Source organism: Leuciscus leuciscus (genome assembly GCF_965113295.1).
Source record: "Leuciscus leuciscus genome assembly, chromosome: 14".
NCBI lineage: Eukaryota > Metazoa > Chordata > Actinopteri > Cypriniformes > Leuciscidae > Leuciscus > Leuciscus leuciscus.
In genome coordinates this window covers 26,962,374-26,984,757 of record NC_138738.1, presented here as the reverse complement: position 1 = coordinate 26,984,757, position 22,384 = coordinate 26,962,374, and the positions used below count along the sequence as shown (strand labels likewise).

Below are 22,384 nucleotides of genomic sequence, written 5' to 3'. Positions count from 1 at the left end.
GTGTTCATCCCCATGGTAACTTGCTACATGGCTAACCTGCTCCGGAGCAGGTTTTATTCTGAGTTAGAGATCGCAAACCCAAACTGGACCAATCACCTGTGAGCAAAGTGACATACATGTATCTGATGCAATAAAGCCACTCCCCCGGCCTGTCTCGCTCCAAATTAAAACAGTTAATAATGAAAAAATCTTTGCTCATCTTTTGCTGCTAAGTATTTATTATATTTATATTCAATTAATTATAATTACTTTTAATTAATCTAATATATTCATATAATTATTACAGCCTATTAATTGACAAGTCATATTAAACTTTGCTTTTAAATTAATATAAATATAAAACATGTATTCATATAAAATGCTTTTAAACAACGTGTATTCATTTGAGCTCTTTGTGAACCGTACTCGGTTCCCTAACGTAACCTCGGTTCTCTCTAGAAGAGGGAATGAGTATTGCATAAGTTGCTCACGCTACGGGTAAAGTCATCTTTTCTCGAGATCTGAAGCCAAAAAATTATCCTTAATTTTGTATATATTGTCAACGCAGTGCGGCAGCCAGCAGACCATAGCAGGCTGTATAAGCGTGCTCATTGGCTGACCTGCGGCAACTGCTGCAGCCCTGCGTGACGTCGCGCCCTCTACTCGTCACAGCCCGCCAGAATGGGTGTGGCTTAGCGTATATAAAGACGGGCTCAACAGGCTGAACTCTGGTTTTCATTGACTGAAGCGAATAAGCTCGTGGCGCGAGCACGGCAGGTTACGCAATACTCGTTCCCTCTTCTAGAGAGAACCAAGGTTACGTTAGGTAACCGAGTATGTTCTGTTACGAGAGGTTCTCTCGTATTGCGTAAGTTGCTTACGCTATGGGAACCCCTTGTCAACGCCGTGCGCGCCGAGCATCACTGCATGAGTCCCAGGGAAGCCCAGGGGACACATTAGCGGGAACAGGCGGCCAGCAACGCGGGCCAGCACATGTAATAAGCACTTCATAGGAATACAGAGCGGCTCAGCCGGTCTATGTATAAACGTGTAGGGAAAAAGGCGGCCGGCAACGCGGGCCAGCACAAGTACATAAGCACATCACAGGGAAAGAATAGAACGGCTCCACCGGTCTATGTATAGAGAGTATCAACCCTTTGTGCAGCTGTGTGGAGAATAGGCGGCCAGCAACGCGGGCCAGCACAAATACACAAGCACATCATAGGGGAATACAGAGCGGCTCTGCCGGTCTATGTATATAGAGTCTCACCCATTTGTGCAGCACAACCAGAAGAGCTCGTAGTGACATGAGAGTGGCCTGCACATGAATGTCTGGGCAGAACATACACATCTCTTAGACTGATAAAAGTTTAGCCTGCAGGGCGGGAACTTCCAGGTTATAAAACCTCACGAATGTAGAGGGGGAGGCCCAGCCTGCCGCCATACAAATGTCGTGAATAGAAATCCCGCTGGACCAAGCCCACGACGAAGCCATGCCTCTAGTGGAATGGGCTCTGATGCCCATCGGGCACTGCAGGTGTTTGGACGCATAAGCTGCTGCGATAGCGTCCACTTTCCATCTGGACAGGCTATGTTTCGAGGCGGCGAGACCCTTGGTGCGCCCACCAAACGAAACAAAGAGCTGCTCAGAATGCCTGAAGGCGGCGGAGCGCGTGATGTAAGCTCTCAGCGCCCTGACGGGGCATAGGAGGTTATCACTGTCCTCGCTATCGGATGCTGGCAGAGCCAATAGGGAGATGATCTGCGCTCTAAATGGAGTGCCAATCGCCTTGGGGATGTAACCATGTCTTGGTTTGAGGATGACTTTAGAGTCATTCGGTCTGAACTCGAGACATGTGGGGCTAACAGATAGCGCGTGTAGATCCCCCACTCGTTTTACTGATGAAAGCGGTCTTGAGCGAGAGGTATTTTAGATCCACGGAATCTAACGGTTTAAAAGGAAAAGCTTTCAGGGCCTCCAGGACCAAATAGGAACCGAAGGGGGCCGCGGGGGATTCATCCTCCTGGCTCCTCTAAGGAAGCGGATGATGAGCTTGTTCCTTCCTATCGCACGGCTGCGCGTCGGCTCAGCGAACGCTGCAATAGCCGCAACGTAAACTTTGAGTGTGGAAGGGGACCTGCCCTTGTCCAACAGCTCTTGAAGGAAGGAAAGCGCCCCCGAAACCCCACACGTGCGTGGGTCCAGGCTCTTAGTAGCGCACCATTTGGAGAACACTGACCATTTAGATGCGTAGAGCCTTCTCGTAGAAGGAGCTCTAGACTGTGTGATCGTGTTCACGACCCCTTCTGGCAAAGCAACGGGTATCCGTTGATTATCCACGCATGCAGAGACCAGCGCTCTGGATGGGGACGCCAAATTGATCCACCGGCCTGAGAGAGAAGATCTCTCCTCACCGGGATCGGCCATGGGGCTATGTGCGACAGCCTCACCAGCTCTGGGTGCCAGGTTTGGTTCTCCCATCGCGGGGCTATGAGGAGCACTGAGTGGCGCGTTTCCCTGATCCTCTTGATTACCTGTGGTAACAGCGAGATCGGAGGGAAAACATACAGCGGGCGGCTGGGCCAGGTTTGGGCCAGCGCGTCCTCGCTCTTTGAGAGAAATCTCGGGCAATGAGCGTTTTCCTTCGACGCAAAAAGGTCGACTTCTGCTTTGCCGAAGAGGCGCCATAGTAACTGGACTGTTTGAGGGTGCAGGGACCATTCTCCCGGGGGAATGTTGTCCCTGGACAGTCTGTCTGGGCCGACATTCCTGTGGCCCGGTATATGCGAGGCTCTCAGCGAGCGCAATGAGTGATGGGCCCACACGAGAAGGCGTTCTGACAGTTTGCAGAGGTTTCTGGATCTGACACCGCACTGGTGATTCACGTAGGACACCTCAGACATGTTGTTCGAGCGGACTAGAACATGGTGGCCCCGTATGTGTGGGAGGAAACGCTTCAGCGCGTTCTCGACTGCTATCATCTCCAGACAGTTTATGTGAAGGCATTTCTCCTGGTCTGACCACAGACCAAAAAACGGTTTGCCTTCGAAAAGAGCGCCCCAACCCAAGTTGGAGGCGTCTGTCGAGATAACATTCCGGTGCGAGACGGCTCCCATTGTCGCTCCCCGCTGGTACCAGTCGGCCGCTAACCAGGGTATCAGTGCTGAAATGCAGCTCTGAGTCACTCTGATCCGGATGCATCCGGACGCCCAGGCTCGGTGAGGCACTCGAGCGTTCAACCAGCGTTGCAGCGGGCGCATACGCAGTAGACCCAGCTGAAGCACTGCTGCAGTTGATGCCATACAACCCAGCATCCTCTGAAATGTTTTTAGAGGTGCGACTCTGCCTTTCTGGAAAAGCTGTGTCGACAGCCGGGCCGTCATTGCCACAGAGTCCAGTTCTATACCCAGAAAAGAGTAATGACTGGGCAGTAATGAGCTCTTTGTCCAGTTGACCGTGAGACCCAGGCTTTCCAGATGGCCGAGAAGCACTGTTCTGTGAGAAATAAGTTCTTCGTCTGACTGTGCTAGAATCAGCCAATCGTCCAAATAGTTCAAAATCCACATGCCCTGAGTCCTCAGGGCAGCGAGAGCCGTGTCCATGCACTTCGTGAATGTACGGGGTGCTAAAGACAGGCCGAACGGCAGGACGGTGTATTGATATACCTGACCGTCAAAGGCGAATCTCAAGAATGGCCTGTGACGGGGTATTATCTGAATTTGAAAGTAAGTGTCTTTCAGATCGAGGGAAATAAACCAGTCCCCCGGGTGAATTTGCGCAAGGATCTGTCTGGTTGTAAGCATTTGGAACGGTCTTCTCATAAGAGCTTTGTTCAAATATCTCAGATCTAGAATCGGTCTGAGAGCTCTGTCCTTCTTGGGCACGAGGAAATAACGGCTGTAAAAGCCTGACTCGCTCAGAGAAGGCGCTACCGGTTCTATGGCCCCTTTGCACAGAAGTTTCGCTATTTCTGCACGAAGTAGGTGTGCTACTTCCCCATTCACTCTCGTCTTGGTTCGTGCCCGAAAGTGCGGGGGACGGCGAGCGAACTGCAACGAATAGCCCTGCTTTATAATAATAATAATAATACGTTTATTTTATATAGCGCCTTTCTCAAACCCAAGGTCGCTTTACATAGGAGGAAGGCAAGGAAACACAACAACAACAACCAAAACAATACAACAAGACAAGTTATTTGTATTAAGCTATGAGTTAGATGTGGAGAAGTGATCATTAAACAAAAAGGTCTTGAGATGTGCTTTAAAGAAGGGAAGAGATGGACAGTCACGAAGAGGTTGTGGGAGGCGGTTCCAGAGTTTGGGGGCCAAGGCACTGAAGGACCTGCCACCCAGAGTGCAGAGTCTGGAGCGGGGGATAGCCTAGAGATTTTGGTCAGAGGATCTGAGTGATCGGGATGGAGTGTAAGGGGTCAGGAGGTCGCGGATGTAGGGGGGAGCAAGGTTGTGGAGTGCTTTGAAGGTGAGTAGTAACACTTTGTATTGGATCCGGGACGGAACCGGTAGCCAGTGGAGTTGGTGGAGAATAGGGGTGATGTGTGCTGATCGTCTGGTATGGGTGAGGAGCCTGGCTGCCGAGTTTTGAATATATTGAAGCCTTTGAAGTGATTTAGCAGGGAGACCAAGGAAAAGTGAGTTGCAGTAGTCTAGACGGGACATAATGAAGGAGTTAACCAAAATCTGAGCATCACTAACAGAGAGGAAGGGTTGGAGGCGAGCAATGTTGCGGAGGTGAAAGAAGGCAGTCTTAGTGAGTGATCTGATATGAGGATCAAAGCTAAGGGAGGGAGTCAAGCAGAATGCCAAGGTTTTTAACAACAGGGGTAGAGTGAACAGGTGAACCATCAATGTTGAGAGTGAGGCTGGGAGATTTGGAGAGGATGCTTTTAGGGCCTATCAGGAGAATTTCGGTTTTATCTGTGTTAAGTTTGAGAAAATTGTTTTGCATCCATAATTTTAAGTCAGAAAGGCAGTCAGTGAGGGAGCATGGCGGTGGGTCAGAGGGAGAGGGAGTGGTAAGATAGAGTTGAATGTCATCTGCATAACAGTGGAAGTTAAGACCGTGGCTGCGTATGATCTGGCCAATAGGGAGGATGTATATGAGAAAGAGTAGGGGCCCAAGTACAGAACCCTGGGGAACACCACGAGTGACAGGGGACTTGGAAGACTGATGTGGACCCAGTGTTACAAACTGCTTTCTGTTGGAGAGGTAAGACTGAAACCAAGTGAGTGCTGTGCCAGAAACACCAATAGCAGACAGACGGGCGATTAGAACATTGTGGTTGATGGTATCGAAAGCAGCACTAAGGTCAAGGAGGATGAGAATATTAAGTGAACCAGAGTCAGCAGACAGGAGGAGGTCATTAACTATGCGTAGAAGAGCAGTCTCTGTACTGTGACATGAACGGAAGCCTGATTTACAGTGCTCAGCACCCATTCTGACACGCCTGGAATAGCTTCCCATGCTTTTGCATGTGTGGCTAGGGGCAGAATGGTCTCCGGGTTCCGATCGCCGCATTCTGCGGGCTCAAGAACCTGAATCGGAGGCGCAGGCACAGTGCGCGCGCTCTTGGTGCTCGAATATGGCAGCTCTCAGACACGATGTCCCGGTGGCTTTGGACGGGGAGCATATTGTGCGAGGAACGGGGCGCGAGAGCGGCACCGGGGGAAAAATGCTTGTCAGTAAGTGTGAGCGCTCGCGAGCGGGCACAGGGCTTACATCCGTGATGTGACCGGCAGAGAGTGGCCGTGTGACAGAGCGAGCGGTGAGTAGGTGTGGGCACGGGCTCGTGGGCACATATCCTACATCTAACACTCAAGCGGCTTTCGCCAGCTTTATGAGAGTGGGCTCTGTGAGAGACACGGGGGGTATAGTGCTTGTGTGCAGGGGTGAACACTGAAATGTGGGCACATTTTCTGCATTTAAAACACATGCGGCGTGAGCCGGAAAACCAGACATTATGCTCTTTTTGAGATTTCTCTGGGTCGCCGTGACAACGGCGGTTGTATGCAGGCGAGCGGGTTGTATCACCGGCTCGTTGGCTGCGTAATACACATCTGCAGTAGCCATGACTACGGGGACTGACAGAGCGGAAAGCTTTGACGGTGGTCCGGCCGCGGCAGGACTTAACCGTCTTTTCCTCCTTTGAGCTGCTAGGAGGACTTCGCGGGCTTGGGTTTCAGCGCGATCTTGGGCCGGGGTCCCCGCGGGGGAGGAGGCCTGTTGCGGCTGGTCGAGCGCGATCTAGGGCGGCCGCCCGGTCGCTGCGAAGACGGAGGCTGAGCTGGACACTGGGTGGAGCTTCACGCAGGCTGGTCCGGAGGGCGGCGTGCGGCTTAGCTCGAGCGTCGAGGCAGGAAAAGGTTCATAGCCTGCGTGGTCTTTTGTACCTCCGAGAAGCGGTCTACGATCCCGCTAACCGCTGGGCCAAAGAGGCCGGTGGGGGAGAGCGGGGCGTTTAGGAAAAAAGCCCGCTCGGACTCCCTCATGTCGGCGAGCGTCAACCCGAGGTGCCTCTCTGTGACGGTCAGCGAGGACATGCACCTTCCAAGAGCCTGGGCAGCGGATTTAGTAGCGCGAAGGGAGAGATCCGTCACGCTGCGCAAATCCGTGATGGAGGCAGGGTCCGGGCCTTTCTCATCCAGCTCACGGAGGAGATCGGCTTGAAGGATCTGTAGGACTGCCATGGAGTGCAAAGCTGAGGCGACCTTCGCCGCCGCCGACAAGGGCTGATGTAGTCCTGCAGGCTTTGGACGGGAGGGCAGCCTTTGAGCACCATCCAGAAGGCGAGCTGCAACCGCTTCCTCCACAGGGGGGATGGAATTATACCCCTTCTCGGCGGCGCCGTCAACCTGTGAGAGCGCCGAGGAGACATGAGAGTGCACTCTCGCGGAGAATGGTGCATTCCACGATTTAGAAAGCTCAGCGTGGAGCTCTGGCAGGAAGGGTGCAGTCCTGGATGCGGGTGCTTGGTGGTGGCTATGAAGAAAGCAGCCGTCGAGTCTGCTCGGCGCGGGCTCTTTAGGCGGTGACCACTCGAGGCCAAGTTGGTCGACGGCCTTGGTGAGGAGGTGCAGTAGTTCCGCATCCACGCCGGCCCGAGTACGGCCGGACTCCTGGACTGACGAGGAGGCAGAGTGGTGAGAACCGGACCATTCCTCGCTGTCAGAGGCCAGGATAGAGCAGCTGTCAGCGGCGGCGTCTTCGTCCACTTCATCCGCTTCATCCCCTGAGGCGGGGACGGCGCGGGCGGGAGCCGGCGGCTGCGCGTCCGGGAGGGGGGGGCGGAGAAGGCAAGAAAGAGGCTTGAAGGAAGGGTTCCGGCGAGCTCTTGAGCGCCACATCGGTCTCCGGTGGCCTCTGGGAGCGGCGCTTCTTCCTGCGCGACCCAGCAGAGACAGGCGGAGTGACGGCTTCGTCATTAAAAGCTTCAAGTCAAGCCCGCAGGGTCGACATTGAAAGCTCCTCGCAATCAGGGCAGCGGCCGTAGAGAGAGCGATGGCTGCGTGCTCACGGCCCAGACAGAGAGCGCAGATCAGATGGCGGTCTCCGGTGCTGAGCGGGGTACGGCACAAGCCACAGGAAGAGCGAGGCATTTTGATAAAAACCCCTCACGCTCTTTTAGATAGAAAGTGTGTGTCGCAGCGGCGAACACACACAGCAGAAAAAGGATACTGTCGCCGGATAGCTCAACAGGCACGGATGGCTGAAGGCGGCGAAGACGGCCGGCTTCCTCAGACGCTTCCTAGGCTTGCTGGTTGCTTGCTTCAACGGCGGCGGCTTCTCAAGATCCAACGATGCGAAGAGCTTCGCTGAAGAGATGAAAATCAGAGTTCAGCCTGTTGAGCCCGTCTTTATATACGCTAAGCCACACCCATTCTGGCGGGCTGTGACGCGAAGCGCCCTCATTGGGCGTGACGTCACGCAGGGCTCACCGATAGGCTGCAGCAGTTGCCGCAGGTCAGCCAATGAGCACGATTATACAGCCTGCTATGGTCTGCTGGCTGCCGCACTGCGTTGACAATATATACAAAATTAAGGATAATTTTTTGGCTTCAGATCTCGAGAAAAGATTACTTTACCCGTAGCGTAAGCAACTTACGCAATACGAGAGACCCTCTCGTAAGAGAACTATAATTATTAGGCCCATTTCTTTGATTTACATCATGCATTGATAAAGTCAGATCTGTTCTTTCAGCTGCCTTCTCAAACTTTGGCTGCAGCAGCAATGTTTATTCCTGCCTTGTAAACGCTTTTAATTTCAGGATCATTTTCAAAATGATCTCTTAATCTTTAGAAGAGAAGTGAATTGCGCCGTCTCTTGCGAGAAGTGAATCAAACTGATGCTCTCCATGTTCTGTGTGATTGGCTGTTTGCCGCACATGTCACACTTTCAGGTGCACGCGCTTCAGAGTTAACCGCAAACTCTGGATCAAACCTGAGTTGACAGAGGACTTTATACTGAGCTTTGTGAGATCACTGAACCTGATCTAAACCAGGATGGATTTATCTGGATTTGTCAACTCTAAACCTACTCTGAAACTCAGAGTTTGTTCAGCTAGCTTTGTGCAACAGACCACTGGTCTATTTGATAAGGAAAACAAACAAAATGTGCAGAGCGGTGGTTCCCCAGGACCGGTGTTTAGAAATACTGCATTAGGGAGATTAAGTATAATGTTTGTTATTTATTATGTCACATGCATCTGTTTTTCCATATAGACTCCCAACCATGTGGGCAATTCATCATTTATGTAATCACTCATGTCTGTCTTGTTTCACCTGTCTTGCCATTCCCATTCAGTTAATTCCCCATGCTTTGTCTTTGTGTTTCATTGGTTCCTATTCTTCACCTGTTTTTTGACTATGCTCTGCTGGTGCTAGTCTGTTTGCATGCCTTGCTGCCCTGCAGATACCCATTGTTGGCAGCTCTTTCTTGTTTGCCTTTTTCTGGATAATTCTCATTATAATCTGTGAACTGACCATCTGCTAGTGATTCCTCATTCAAACTTGGCATTACAATCTAGTCAGCATGGAATCAGAGGAAGGCTGTCCACTGAGGCTCAGCAAGGTTTTGGGAAAGTCTGAGATTTATGCAAACCGAGGTCCTGACTCTCTGTGGTCATAAAAAAAAAATCCCAGGATGTATTTTGAAAGAGTAGGGGTGTACCCCGGCATCATGGCCTCCTAATCATCCTCATATACTGATTGGCTTCATTACTGTCTCCTCTCCACCAGTAAGCTGGTGTGTGGTGGGCGTTCTGGCGCAATATGGCTGCCGTCGCATCATCCAAGTGGATGCTGCACATTGGTGGTGGTTGAGGAGATTCCCCCCTTCTATTTAAAGCACTTTGAGTGCTGAGAAAAGCGCTATATAAATGTAATGAATTATTATTATTACTATTATTATGCAGCCAGTCTCATCAGTCTCAACTGATTCCTCTTCCAGTGTTTGCTGGTTTCCATCAATCAACCCTCAAAGCAAATTTCATTAACATCATCATGCTACTTACTGCTGGGAGTGGCCGTGCAGGAAGACCACTCCCCTGTAGTAATTTTTTTCCGAATCTCTCCATTCTTCATTCTTTTTCACCTTCATCAGGGGAGTTGAATATTGGACTATGTCATTGAGTCTAAATGGATTGTTGTTGAAAATAAAGGATAAGATACTCATCCGTAACTTTGTTTGTTTATGTTGCAGCAAGCCATTAGTCATTATTCAGCTCCAAGCTTTATAAAAGAAGATGCTTGTCACTTGTTAGGTGTCTATTGCTTACCAACAGTTGGTTTTCGTTAAGTGAAGTTCACAATGTAATTTCGGGAGGAGTGAACCCATCTAATCTTTCAATTAACCGGCGGAGCATATAAGCAGCCGCTCACCTTAAGGGGGTCGCACACCGGACGAGAAGAGCCACGTCTTTAAAATTCGAACACATTATTCTCTATCAGTGTACACACACCGGCGGCGTCATTCGGCGTCTGTCCGCGGTGCCCAGCTGCGGCTCAGGACCTTATTCAAAATCCTGCCGCGCCACAGAGCGCCATTTACATAGTTTTATATAAAATGTAAATTTATTTGTCTCAAATCGTCATTAATGTATATACTGACTTCACCCTGTGCTGCAATATACATTTAGTTTTACATTCATTTACAGAAATCAGCTGCGTGGATGAAAACTACTGATGTTATTGGATTTTCAGGAGATATTCTCAATTCATTCAGTTAACGGATGCTCTGAGGTAAAGTGTTCAGACTGCAGACTTAGCAACGATTGTATTTAATTGTACAGTACAATCATAACATAGTACAGACATTATCTTAATTCCATGATGTCCTTAAACATAACAATATTGCTGGCCATAAACTGAGAAAGTGCGCATCCGGTGTGCGTCTAGTTGTCCGCGATGCGGCGCTGCGCTTCTCGTCCGGTGTGCGACCCCCTTTAGTCTGGCATCAGCTGTTTTGGCATCCCTCCACCTCCCCAACATAATTTAGGCATCTTGCTACCATACTCATCATCCAAGCATTAGTAGTCCCACTGGTAGGTATATCTAAGCTCGAGTTGAAGCTGCTTCCTCGAGCCCCTCCACTGTGGACAGCAAGCCAAATACGCTTAACCTTATTAGCTTAAAGATTATATGGGCAAAGGAACTCGTGAACTCTGGGGTTAATGAGAACTTTTCGCAACAGCACTGGCAGACAAATAGGGGATAACTGTTACTGAGTTAAGCTTCCTTCTGAGGACCAGCGCCCTCAATGGTCAATGCCTGGCTTAAATCTCCTAGGCATCAACTCCAGAGAGTATTCTCTTTTGGGGACTTCCAGGAACTAATCAATGTCATATTGCAGGACTTCGCCTTCATCTATAACAGTGGATCTCTTAACTCTGGTCTTGGGGACCCACATTAGGCTACTGGACATTTTGTACTGTATGTCTCCTTTAGTTATATCCCTTATTTAAATCGTCAGCTCCTTAGCATAGAGCTGCATGAACTGAACTTGGTCTGTCAGATAAGGGGTATATACAAATGTCCAGGTGGTGTCATTCTTGGGGTATATCATCTTGCCTGAAAGTGTTCAGATGGAGTCAATGATCACTTGATTACACAGATTTGTCAACTTCTTACCATGGTTTGTCTGGAACTACAGTCAGGTGCACCCACTCATAGCTTTTCTCAGAGGGCCTTGAGTGGCCTTAAGATTCACTGATTCACTTCTGGATCAGTCCACGGGAGAGAAGAACTATGACATTGGAAATTTGACATCGGTTCACTCCAAACAGAATCAGTATTATATCCGTTCCTTCTGTAACATTACAGTTCTGAAAACGGTTTAATTAGAAAAAATACTGGTTAATAAAGTTATTTTTTTGCCTAAACTTTATACCATAGCTTGAATTCTAGAGCTTGTAAATAGCTGTATACTAGGGCTTGTGGCTAAAGCTCGAAACTACAGTGGATCCTCAAACTGTCGGAAAAAACTCATACAGTGGCTCCACCCACCTCAATCGTGAATGCAGTGCTGCACACAATTTGGAGACAGTCTCTGCTTGTATGCAGTGCAAAGGTAAATAAAGAACTGGTTAAAACACCATTTTATATTGCTGGATATTAGCTGCCATTCATCATAATACTACGGTATTGACATTTTCTTAAACCCTAAATCTACATATACCTGGATTTTAAATTTTAAATAAAATTTTACAGTAGATCCAAAATTCAACCTCAGAAAAGACCACAGAAATTTCCCATGCAATTAAGCCATTTGCAATACATTGGAGATTCGTTTTACTATTCTATTATTTTGCATGTTCCCTGGGAGTTGAAAGTGCCATGCTCCACCAGTAGAGATACATGAAGACCTTAACAAAAGGTCTACAACAAAATATTATTTACTCCTCAGGCTGCTCTTTTTCATACAACTTGTGCATTATATTCCAAGTGTTATGAGGCTGTATGATGCATTTGTGAAAGGAACACCACAACACTATATGCTGCTATCCACTAGCTATTAGGGGTGTAACAAAACATTGATATGGATTGATACATCAATCAAATGACTAACGATATGGTGTAATGATGGAACGCGTAAAAAACAATACCTATATAAAAAAAATTAAGAGGTACCTTTATTTTGACACTTTCCACATCTTCACACAATATCTGTCTATGCATTACCGCCAAAAAGTGCATTCTCGTTTAAACTCACCTGTTAGGGCTCGACAGTAAGGACTGCTTGATGGCCCTGGGTGAGAGTGAAAGACTCAAGAGAACTCATTTCTTTACTCGAACACTGTGTGAGAAGTTTTCTGCTTTAGATCCGTTTAGATCTTAAGTGATCATAAGCACTTGAAAAAGAACCTTGGACCTTGATTAGCTTGTTCAGGTGTGTTTGATTAGGGTTGAAGCTAAACTCTGTAGGACAGTGGCCCTCCAGGACCGAAGTTGCCCATCCCTGGTATATTGGATCCGTGCATTAGGTCTTAAAGTGACAGCAGCCCAATAAACCTGCTGCTGACTGTCCTTAATGTAGATCAAACAACAAAAGAAAGAAAAAAATCTCTTACTACTGTTGTCTGAATAACTTTTGTAACTTTAATAAGGATTAATCTATAGTTAATTTATACAGTTAAGACTATGGAGTTATTTTACATAAGATTACTTTATTCAATTTCTGTACCTAAAAACTTTAGTTAGACCTACATGAAAAACCTGATAAGCACTGTTTATTTCAGTTGTGTCTTTCTTCTGTGGTGTTTATTTATGCTATTGCTTGTAATTTGGTTACAATAACATTAGTGGCCTCTAGTGGTCAGTTCACTTAGAACTTGCAACTTCTACCTGCAGGAACATTTTCTTGTTTTGCAAAAAAAAAAAAAAAAGATTCACTTATAGGCTATAAGACCAAGTAGAATTATTTAGTATGTCTTAATTATGTATGAAATGATGATAATGATAATAATACTAAGTTTTATTTATATAGCACCTTTCCAGGGCTCAAGGACGCTTTACAATGAACAAGCAACAATAATGGCAAGGGACAATGACAACATACAAAACAACAGTAGGTAGATGAGAGTAAAAGTATACAGTAAAGAGAATTAGGTAGATGGGGCAGCATACAGCAGAATACAATCAGACACAACAAAATGTAGTACAACTTAAGAATGGTAACATTCAGAAAATAAGAGTTTTGAGCATAGTTTTAAATTCAGAAATAGTAAAGAGAGAGAGGAGTCAAAGATTACACCAAGATTTTTAACAGTACTAGATGGTTAAAAGTTTTTGAAGAATGTCTCATGTTAAGTGCATAAACAAAAGGAATGAATGTTTGTAACCTAACACATATAGAACACTAGAGTGAGATAAGATCCATTGGGAAAATGAATGTACTTGTTTGATTGAACAGACAGAACTAAATACAAGCATTGTGTAAACTGTAGTTTTGCCACATTCACAGACATATTATAAAGCTGTGTTTCCACCACAAGAATTATCCCCAGGAACTAGGGACTTACTCTGTGTGTTTCGACCACAGGAACCTGGGTCTAAATGAAGTTCCGGGTAAATTTCCTCTCAGAAAGTCCTTGCTTGCAAGGTAGTACTTTTTCAAAGTTCAGGAACTTTCAGGTGTGAGATTTGGGCGCTGAACATGCTGATTGATTGAGTTCATGCCGCATTTTAATTGGTTAACTCCACATAGCATTTAATTTCAACCACCATTTTTTTTATTCTGTTGCGGTGCGTGCAGTCCTACATCACCGGACTAATTTGCCTAATCTTCACCACACATGGGCAGTATTTTAATTACATGTTTTTGAAATACGTACTGTATTTAATTACTTTTGGGTATTTTGTAATTAGTATTTTCCTTAACAAAAATAAATGAAATGTAATTTGTAATTAAATACTTTGAGAGACTGTAATTTGTGTTTAAAATACTTAAAATACTTATTTAAATATATTGTTTTATTTCGCATTTATTAACTTTCATCACTAGGCTTAATAGGACCTTAGACATACGAAATATGAATAGGACTACCAAATTGCCTATCAAAGTTTAAGAAAATCACGTGATGTGACACATCCTATTGACCCTGTTCACATTTCCGGGTTTCTCAGAAGTGGAAGGCGTCAACTTCTATAGCAGTGAATTAGAGACTACATTAAATATATTTTTTGTGTTCCCATCTGCTCAAATAGCAAAAGAAAAACGCCACAACAGTGTTTTCACAAAGTTTTGTTGTAATATAATACAAATATATTGTTATAGGCGTAATGGTGTTTTATTATGACAGTATGCGGCAACATGTACGTTAAAAGCGCATCTTCTGCACTAAACGATGAAATTACGATATTCTATACTCTTACGTGTATCTAACTCCACAGTTACTCTCGCACTTCAAAAGACTGCAAATTTTGTTTGTATTTTTGTATTTTCAAATGACAAATTACTTGTATTTTAATTAAATACTTTTTTCACAGCAGTATTTTGTATTTTATTTAAATACATTTGATGAGTAAGTATTTGTAATTTGTAATTAAATACTTTTTGATGTATTTGTGCCCATCTCTGATCTTCACGGTACTTTAGACCGTCAGAAACGCAGAAAGTAACAGTTCCTGGGACAAATTATTCTTGGTACTTTCGTTGGAAATGCGGCTTATGTCTATTAAATGAGCTAGATTAATTGTTTATTCAGAAAACACTTTAGACTCTCTTTATCTGTGGTTTGGTAATTGTTTCCCACATGTTCTATAAGATCCAGATGCAAAACAGGGACCAAAGTTGGTTAGGAGGTAGGAAGATGTGTTATCTGTCTGAATGAAACCTTTCCCTTCCTCTGTGAATTTGTGCTGACCCAGGCTATGCCATACTACTCCTGTGTCATCACTCCTCCAATTCCTCCTTTGTTTGAATGTTCCCAGACAACTAAATATTACAAATCAATACGGTAATTAGTATAAGCTCACTGATTGCTCCTGATTAGGTCAGTAATTTTATGCTGTACTAATTCCCCGGGGGTTGGATTGTTGTGTTGGGTTGTGATCTTTACCAATGGGATGTTGGTTTAATTATGTATACATGGAATTAACAGATGTTTGATTTCTTCTCACTGGGCTTAAAGGGATAGTTCACCCAAAAAAGAAAAAAATTCTGTCATTATTTATTCACCCTCATATCATTTCAAACTTATATGAGTTTCTATCTTCTGTGGAACACAAAATAATATATTTTGACATATGTTGGTTACCCAATTATTTTGGTGACCACCGACTTCCATTGTATGAAAAAGAAAAAAAACTGTGACGTTTTTCAAAATATCGTCTGGTGTTCCACAGAATAAAGAAACTTGTACAGCTGTGCAACAACATCAGTTTGAGTAAATGATGCCAAAATTTTCAGTTTTGGGTGAACTATCTCTTTAAAGTATATTTAATTCTTTATTTATGTCTTCACTGCTCTGTATATAATTATGTCTCTCTCTCTCTCTCTCTCTCTCTCTCTCTCTCTCTCTCTCTCTCTCGTTTTAGATTGAGATCCGGGATACCAGGGACCCTCGATTCGGTGTCCAGCGGTTTCCGTAATGACACAGCATCCTCCCTACTTTATCTACTCCTCCATCCCTCTCTCCTTGTCCTCAGGCCTGTGTCTCTAAACTCAGTCAGGATGCTGCTAGTGCAGCTCTTTGTAATATAGAAAAAGACTGGAATACACTTCAAAAAGAGAACATATTCAACATACACCAGTTTAAAAACCATGAGAAATTAAAACCAATAAAAAGAAGAAAAGATCAGCTTTACATAAACCAACAACTCTGGGAAAGTAAAAAGTTACACAAATTACTACTGTTATTTAATAATGCTTTGATGACAATTATGATGATAGTCATGATTATGCTTGCAACAGCGATATTATGTTCAGACTTTAATATTTATCTAAAATGGGGAACATATTTCTAGCTTTAAGAAAATATAAGGGAATCAATGCATATGTACAAGAGATTGGGTGCTACTCTGGACACGCAGATGAAAAGGAAAACATCAAGCCAAAAATTTAAATAAATAAAAAAAGAATAAAAAGGAAAAAAAAGAAAAAAAAACATTTTTTACAGCACCAGATGTAATTTTGAAGACCATCTTTTTCTGACAAATTTTGAATTCCCCTCTTTGTACATGTGGTCAGAAATCAGAGTTAATTGATTAATTAAATTGTAAATTCTATATTTATATGGATACAGGGTACAGCCATTAAGCATTTATTCACCCACATCATATTCCTTCTACTAACTGGAGTGGATTTAACACATTTATTATTTTATCTCTCATTTCACCTGAAGGTACCAATGATCATGACTGTGCAGCAGAAAACACTAACAACAGCTGAATACACCACTATCCCACATACATCTAATTTGGCATGCAAATCTCTTCTTACATTTCTTTTTTACAGACACTTCTTCTCTTGATATTTCCTTTTTCAATGAACTGTTGTGAGATTTATGATTAGTGATTTGCATAATGAACATTCTTTGGACTCTGCTACATTAATTTCATAATTGTACGTTTTCTTCAGCTTTTTGTGTTCATTGGACAGAAAATGTTTCCCCATTAATCATTTGTCTTGAGGAAAAGCCCTGCATGCTGCATTTTACTCAGGCCCTTATCTGCCATATACCACACTATAGAGCATAGTGGTACAGCACAAAGTTAACCATAACACATCTAGCTGACCCCTGCTGAAAAATATAGCATATAAAACAGCATGAATTTCATGTTGGTATATTCTAGTTTTAGCTGGTATAGTGATGGTCTAGATGGTGGACCAGCATAGTGATGCTGTTCTCAAACAAAACAGCATGGTCCACCAACACTCCGGCTTCCCATGCTGGTGACCAGCAATGCTGGATTTTTCAGCAGAGACTCCTGAGACTTGGTACACAGTCATGAAAATGACTACCTCTATGTTTCCAAGGCAAGATGTGTTGCACAATTATTCACACAATTTCTTAGCATAAACTCACATTACATTCAATGGACTGGTGTGACTTAATTCTTCACATATGCAAAATGCAACAACTTATTCTCGTAATAGAAATCAACGAATAAGAAAATTGGAATATTTTGTTATAAATTCCTTAAATATTTGAATCATGATGAACCATTCAAACAAAATAGGAATTTGTGTGCAAAATCAAAATTCTTCTAAGGTTGTACTTGTGTTTGTGTTTTTATCAACACCTCCCCTCCACTTTGTGTTAAACTTTATCTTTTTATCTTGTAATTGCATAATTTCTGCTGTGGCAGTGGCTGGAGCAAACAAAGACCCTCAAGGTGAACTGGAGAAGAAAGTTTACACTAATTAGGATCATCTCAAGAGGAAAGCCCTGTTGGGGGTATGTCTGGCCCCTAGTCTGCAGCCCCTTTTTGCCGGATTTTGGAGATGACATGAAATGGACATACTCCATGGTGCTTAAATCCACCTAACCCTTATATAAAGACTGCTTTGCTGCTCCCCATCTACCTCAGTCTTGAACCCCTCCTACTCTATTTTCTTGATATGCTCCACTGGGAAACCAGAAATGAATGCTGAGATCAGATGGAGAGTGAGGCTATGAGGAGCCGGAAGATTAGACTGCACTGGACTTGGCTTTCTATTCCGTAATCCTAAAACAGCTTCTCCATAAATTCCCATACATTTCTACACTACCATTCAAAAGTTTGGAAATGCTAAGACATTTTTTGTTTTCAAGAACCTGAGTCTTTGATTCACCTAGGATGCATTCAATTGATCAGAAATTAATATAAAGGCATTTACAATGTTACAAATGCTGTATTATATACAGTTATAACTGCTTCACTGTTTAAACTCTGTTCAAAGAGCCGCATTGACAGCTTAAGCATTCTAGCAGTCAGTTTATTAATATATTCAATTGAAGTTTCATCTCTTGCTTTCTATAGCTATAGGTGTTTCTTGTGAACGTCGGCTCAACACTTCATCCATCCAAAATACCTTTTTAAATAATCCATAATACCTTTACTACTCGTGCATATGCGCCATTCACTTCTCTCTTTGTGCTGGTTAGATTCCAGTTTTCATTTTTCTATCAAGTCAGCAATATAAATAATAGCCTTCATCTCTCAAAAGAACAACGGACTGATTTTGTTGACTGATCACTTGCAACTGTAGTCCATACTTTGTGTATGCAAACTCTACTGTAGGCCATACAATGTACTGCTGTTTCCACACATTATTAAGCTGCACAATTATTTTCAACTGTGCAAATACTAAAACAAATAACTTCTCGAGTGCCAAACAGACACATTCAAAGGAATTCTTAAACAGTATAACGCAAGTTTTTTTTTTTATGGACTAGAGCAATGGCTTTGCAATGCTCTGTGATCACAGATAAAAATGTAATTTTAAAAATAGAAATTATTTCAAACTGTGTTAATAATTTACAATATCACTGGTTTGTTGTATTTTGTTTTGATTAATTAAATGCTACATTGGTGAACACACAGATGTTTTTTTTTTTTTTATAAACATAAAAATGTCTTGGTTTTGCCAAACTTGGTAACATATTTCTGTATTCATCATTCACATTCATTTCATGTACCGTAGGTCATACACACAAAGAAATTCACAGCCCAGCAAACAATACATATTCAATAGTAATTTCATCCTGGGTGCACTGTGCTGGTCAATCTTTATTTGACAGGAAAAACACAAAGCAGAGACCCCAACGACAACTAGTTATTTCTGAAAATGTAGCCACCTCAGGGGCAGTGTATATCTGCAGTATTCAATATCATTTCTTCTCAAAGCCATTTATATTTAGTGTTTGTCTCACAGAACATTAACATGACCATTGCCCAGATGTTTTTACAAATTAACTGATTTATGCAACATTTTTGTCTACATACACAAGAAACTTTTAAGAGAAACGTACCAGTATTCTGATCATAGTGTAGAACTAATTTGATATTTATGTGTTGGTCTTAGCTGTTATCTTCATTGCCACAAAACTTTTTTTCAGTTAATCTCATGTGAAACAACATTTTCATCCAACGTCTAGTTATTAATATTTCAATTTAAAAAACAATCTTTGATAGGCCCATGTTACTGAAGACTTAGTAGTGTTTGTTTAATTTATTTTGTATTTTTACTTTATTTCCTGTCTTGCAACACTTTTTCTTAATCTACCATTTTAAAAAAAGAAAAGAAAGTAACAAAAGAAATAATTAAATGTGCCAAAATTGCACAGCAAGACTACTGTGGAAAGATATGACAAGGTTAATTTCTGAAGTTTACATTGTCTTTTCCTGTGCTTCACGTGTTTAATGCCTCTCTTTTGGAGATTATGCTTTTTGCTCTAGTTGTAAATGTTTTTTCCCCCTCTGATCTTTCTGGAATGCTGTAATCTCTAAATTAAACAAAAATGTATAAAAAAAAAATTTCTGCAAGTCATAGGGGAGTGCAACATAACTGGCATTGTCACCATCACTGAAACATTGTTGGTGTTGTTGTTTAAAAAAAAAAAAAAAATATATATATATATATATATAAATAATACATTGAATACCATGTTATGGGTTTATTTTGGGGGAAGATACACTCCAAATATAAAAAACAAAAAAAAAGGGTTTTGGTGCCAAGCAAAACAGACGACAAAAAGCGGAAACTGAAAAGATTCCTGATCAGTGCTTCTGATCCACATTCTGAGCAATTTGTCCAAGTTTGTTGTTTATCTTTTTGTATTTTAAAAATATTATGCTTAGCCTATCTCTAATACATGGCTGAGCAACATACAACTTACAACCTACATACAACCTCGTACAAATCATGCAGGTAAAATGGCCATAGCTTAAAATCCACAGACAAATTATAACACAATAACATCCCATTTAACTCCCTGTAAACTAGAAAAAGAGGTCCACACACCTGACGTATGAATTTGAGTGAGTGTGTATCAGTGCTATATTTAGCTGTATCAGCACAATAAAAAAATATGCTGGAAACCTGTTGCAAATTATATAACAATTATAAAAAAATGTGTCTGTGTGTCCAGTCAGGCAACTGTTGGCAGAAAGCCACCTCCTGTAGTGCTCATTAACAGCACTAGGAGAATGAAGGACTAGATCAAAAGAGCAAGGGATGATGAAAAGGAAAGGCTGGGCACTGGCCAGCACAGACAGGATGGGTCATGGCCAGAGGAGGTGCCAACATATCAGCAGGCATTAAACGCATCTTTGGTACAGCCAGGTGCAGCAAGCTGTGCTATACAGAGAGGAACTCCTCCATCCTGAGAGTAATTACAAGTTGGCTTCGTATGAATGCCAAAAATGTGACACTGCCACAGTGGGTCACAAAATGATACATATTGCGTTCCAGTACACCAAGTATTGCTGTATATTTCCCTTTATTGCTATTTTTAATTTCATTGTCACACATAATTTCATGTAAACATAACTTGCAGATTGTATGGATCAAATGAAGCAGTCACACTTTATATTGGGTGTCTTTAACTTCTATGCATAGGTACAATGTACTACTTGTGTTCATATTGTATTGCAAAACAATTTTGCCGCTATTAAAGGGTAACTCTCGGCAAAATGCAACCTAGGGTCTTTTTGTTAATCTACCAGAGGCAAACTTTCGTTTAAAAGCATAATTAGAATGGAAACGGCACTTTTAAGTTTGACCGTATTTATTTATTTGTTTTGGTCAAATTGCCTTTTGAATGGGAGTGCTTGGGGCACTTCTATGATAGCATCAAAAATCGCTATTTTTAAAACACTTAGAAGGCTCGACACAACATGAAACTTTGCTCAAAGTATCACCAGGGGCTCTACACATGAACTCGAGCATTGAGAACATTGTTTGTGTGCACTGTGCACAGAGTTTACTAAAAAGAAAGATTTTGAACCAACTCACTGTAGCTGTGTCCGCCGGCATTTTGACAGTCAAAAATAGTCAAATGCAACGTAACACGGAGGAGAGTAAAGATGGCAAGCTCCTAAAGCTTAGATCCATATAAATTCACGGATCATTTGTTGTTTTGTCGTTAGTGAAAATCAATATTGACCTTGTATTTGAAAAAGGATGCTCATGTAAGAAGCAATACTAAAATTCAGAGTCAGTTCATTCACATTCGGAGATCGACTATTTTTGACTGTCAAAAGGTCGGCGGATACAGCTACAGTGAGTTGTTCAAAATCTTTCTTTTTAGTAAACTCTGTGTACACAAACAATGTTCTCAATGCTCGAGTTCATGTGAAGAGCCCCTGGGGCCTGTTTCAATAAGGAAGTTCAACCAACAAAGTAGTTAAAACTTGAACTCTGAGTTGATTTTCCCTGAGATGGGAAACTCTTGTTGCAGTTTTCGGTTTCAAAACAGCTGAATTGAGTTAGTTTAATCAACTCTGAGTAGGTTGACTCTGACTTAAGCGCGTACACCATGAGACTTTGAAAAGCCATGCTCAATGGAGCTCTGAAATTACGATTCACCATGGCAACAGAACTCGACAAAAAGACGTTTGCATACTTCTGAGTCAATACACAAGTATAATTCTTAATCACTGTTATATTATCAGGTGAAAACTGACAGAAAGGTAAGTTATTGAACTTATACTCATTTTCATGGTATCCCAAGGCAAAAAAAAAAGAACCTAAAATTGACCAATAAAACCATAATTCAATAAGTTAAATCGCTAAGCATAAAAGGTTCATGCCTGTAGGCTATGACTTTACAAATATTTGACAAATATAATTCAGTGTCTATTTCAATGTGCCGCAGCTGTTTCCATGTAGTATAATGCTCTTTTCACATAATTAAATGCTCTCTAATCCAACCTGTTACATTTTCTAATTAGGCTAATGAAATTAACATTTGACTTCTACTCTGCCAACAGCAAGAAGGCAGAGGCTGGTCCTGCACCACCACTGATAGATGAAGTGGAGATACACAATATTGGAAGAATATTAAAATCCAACAAGAAAAGAATTACTGTTGCTTTTGTATTTGTAGTAAATAAAAATGACCAAATAAATTGTGAATAATTTGTGTTCATTTAACAGCTGTGGTGGTTGGTTACGGCATATATCTCTACCCTTCCATCTGTCATCCCGTTCCATACAGTAATCTGGTACATTTTCAGAAGGTGCGATGATGGGATTATGTGTGTCATCAATGCATCCAACCACACTGGAAATCATAAAGGAAATTCTAATTATTAGGTTACTTTCAGAGGTATCAAGATATCATGTTATCAAGTGTACATCATTTATGAGATTTCTCCACCATTAACCTGCAATCGTGTGAATCTCCTCTTTGATGGCTCATACAGGTTTGTGTCCAGGAAACAACACAAAAACTCTCAGAAGGA

General features: G+C 42.7%; 1 protein-coding gene across 2 annotated transcripts in view; it reads left to right on the top strand.

The window, feature by feature from the left end:
• lhfpl4a (LHFPL tetraspan subfamily member 4a) overlaps positions 1–19,427 on the top strand; it is a 58,021-nt gene extending 38,594 nt beyond the window's left edge. For both annotated transcript variants that reach the window (XM_082190036.1, XM_082190035.1), the window contains one exon: positions 15,530–19,427. In XM_082190036.1, the coding sequence (XP_082046162.1) occupies positions 15,530–15,534 (5 nt within the window). In that variant the 3' untranslated portion in view covers positions 15,535–19,427. The remainder of the gene's footprint in view (positions 1–15,529) is intronic.
• Positions 19,428–22,384: the final 2,957 nt, after the last annotated feature.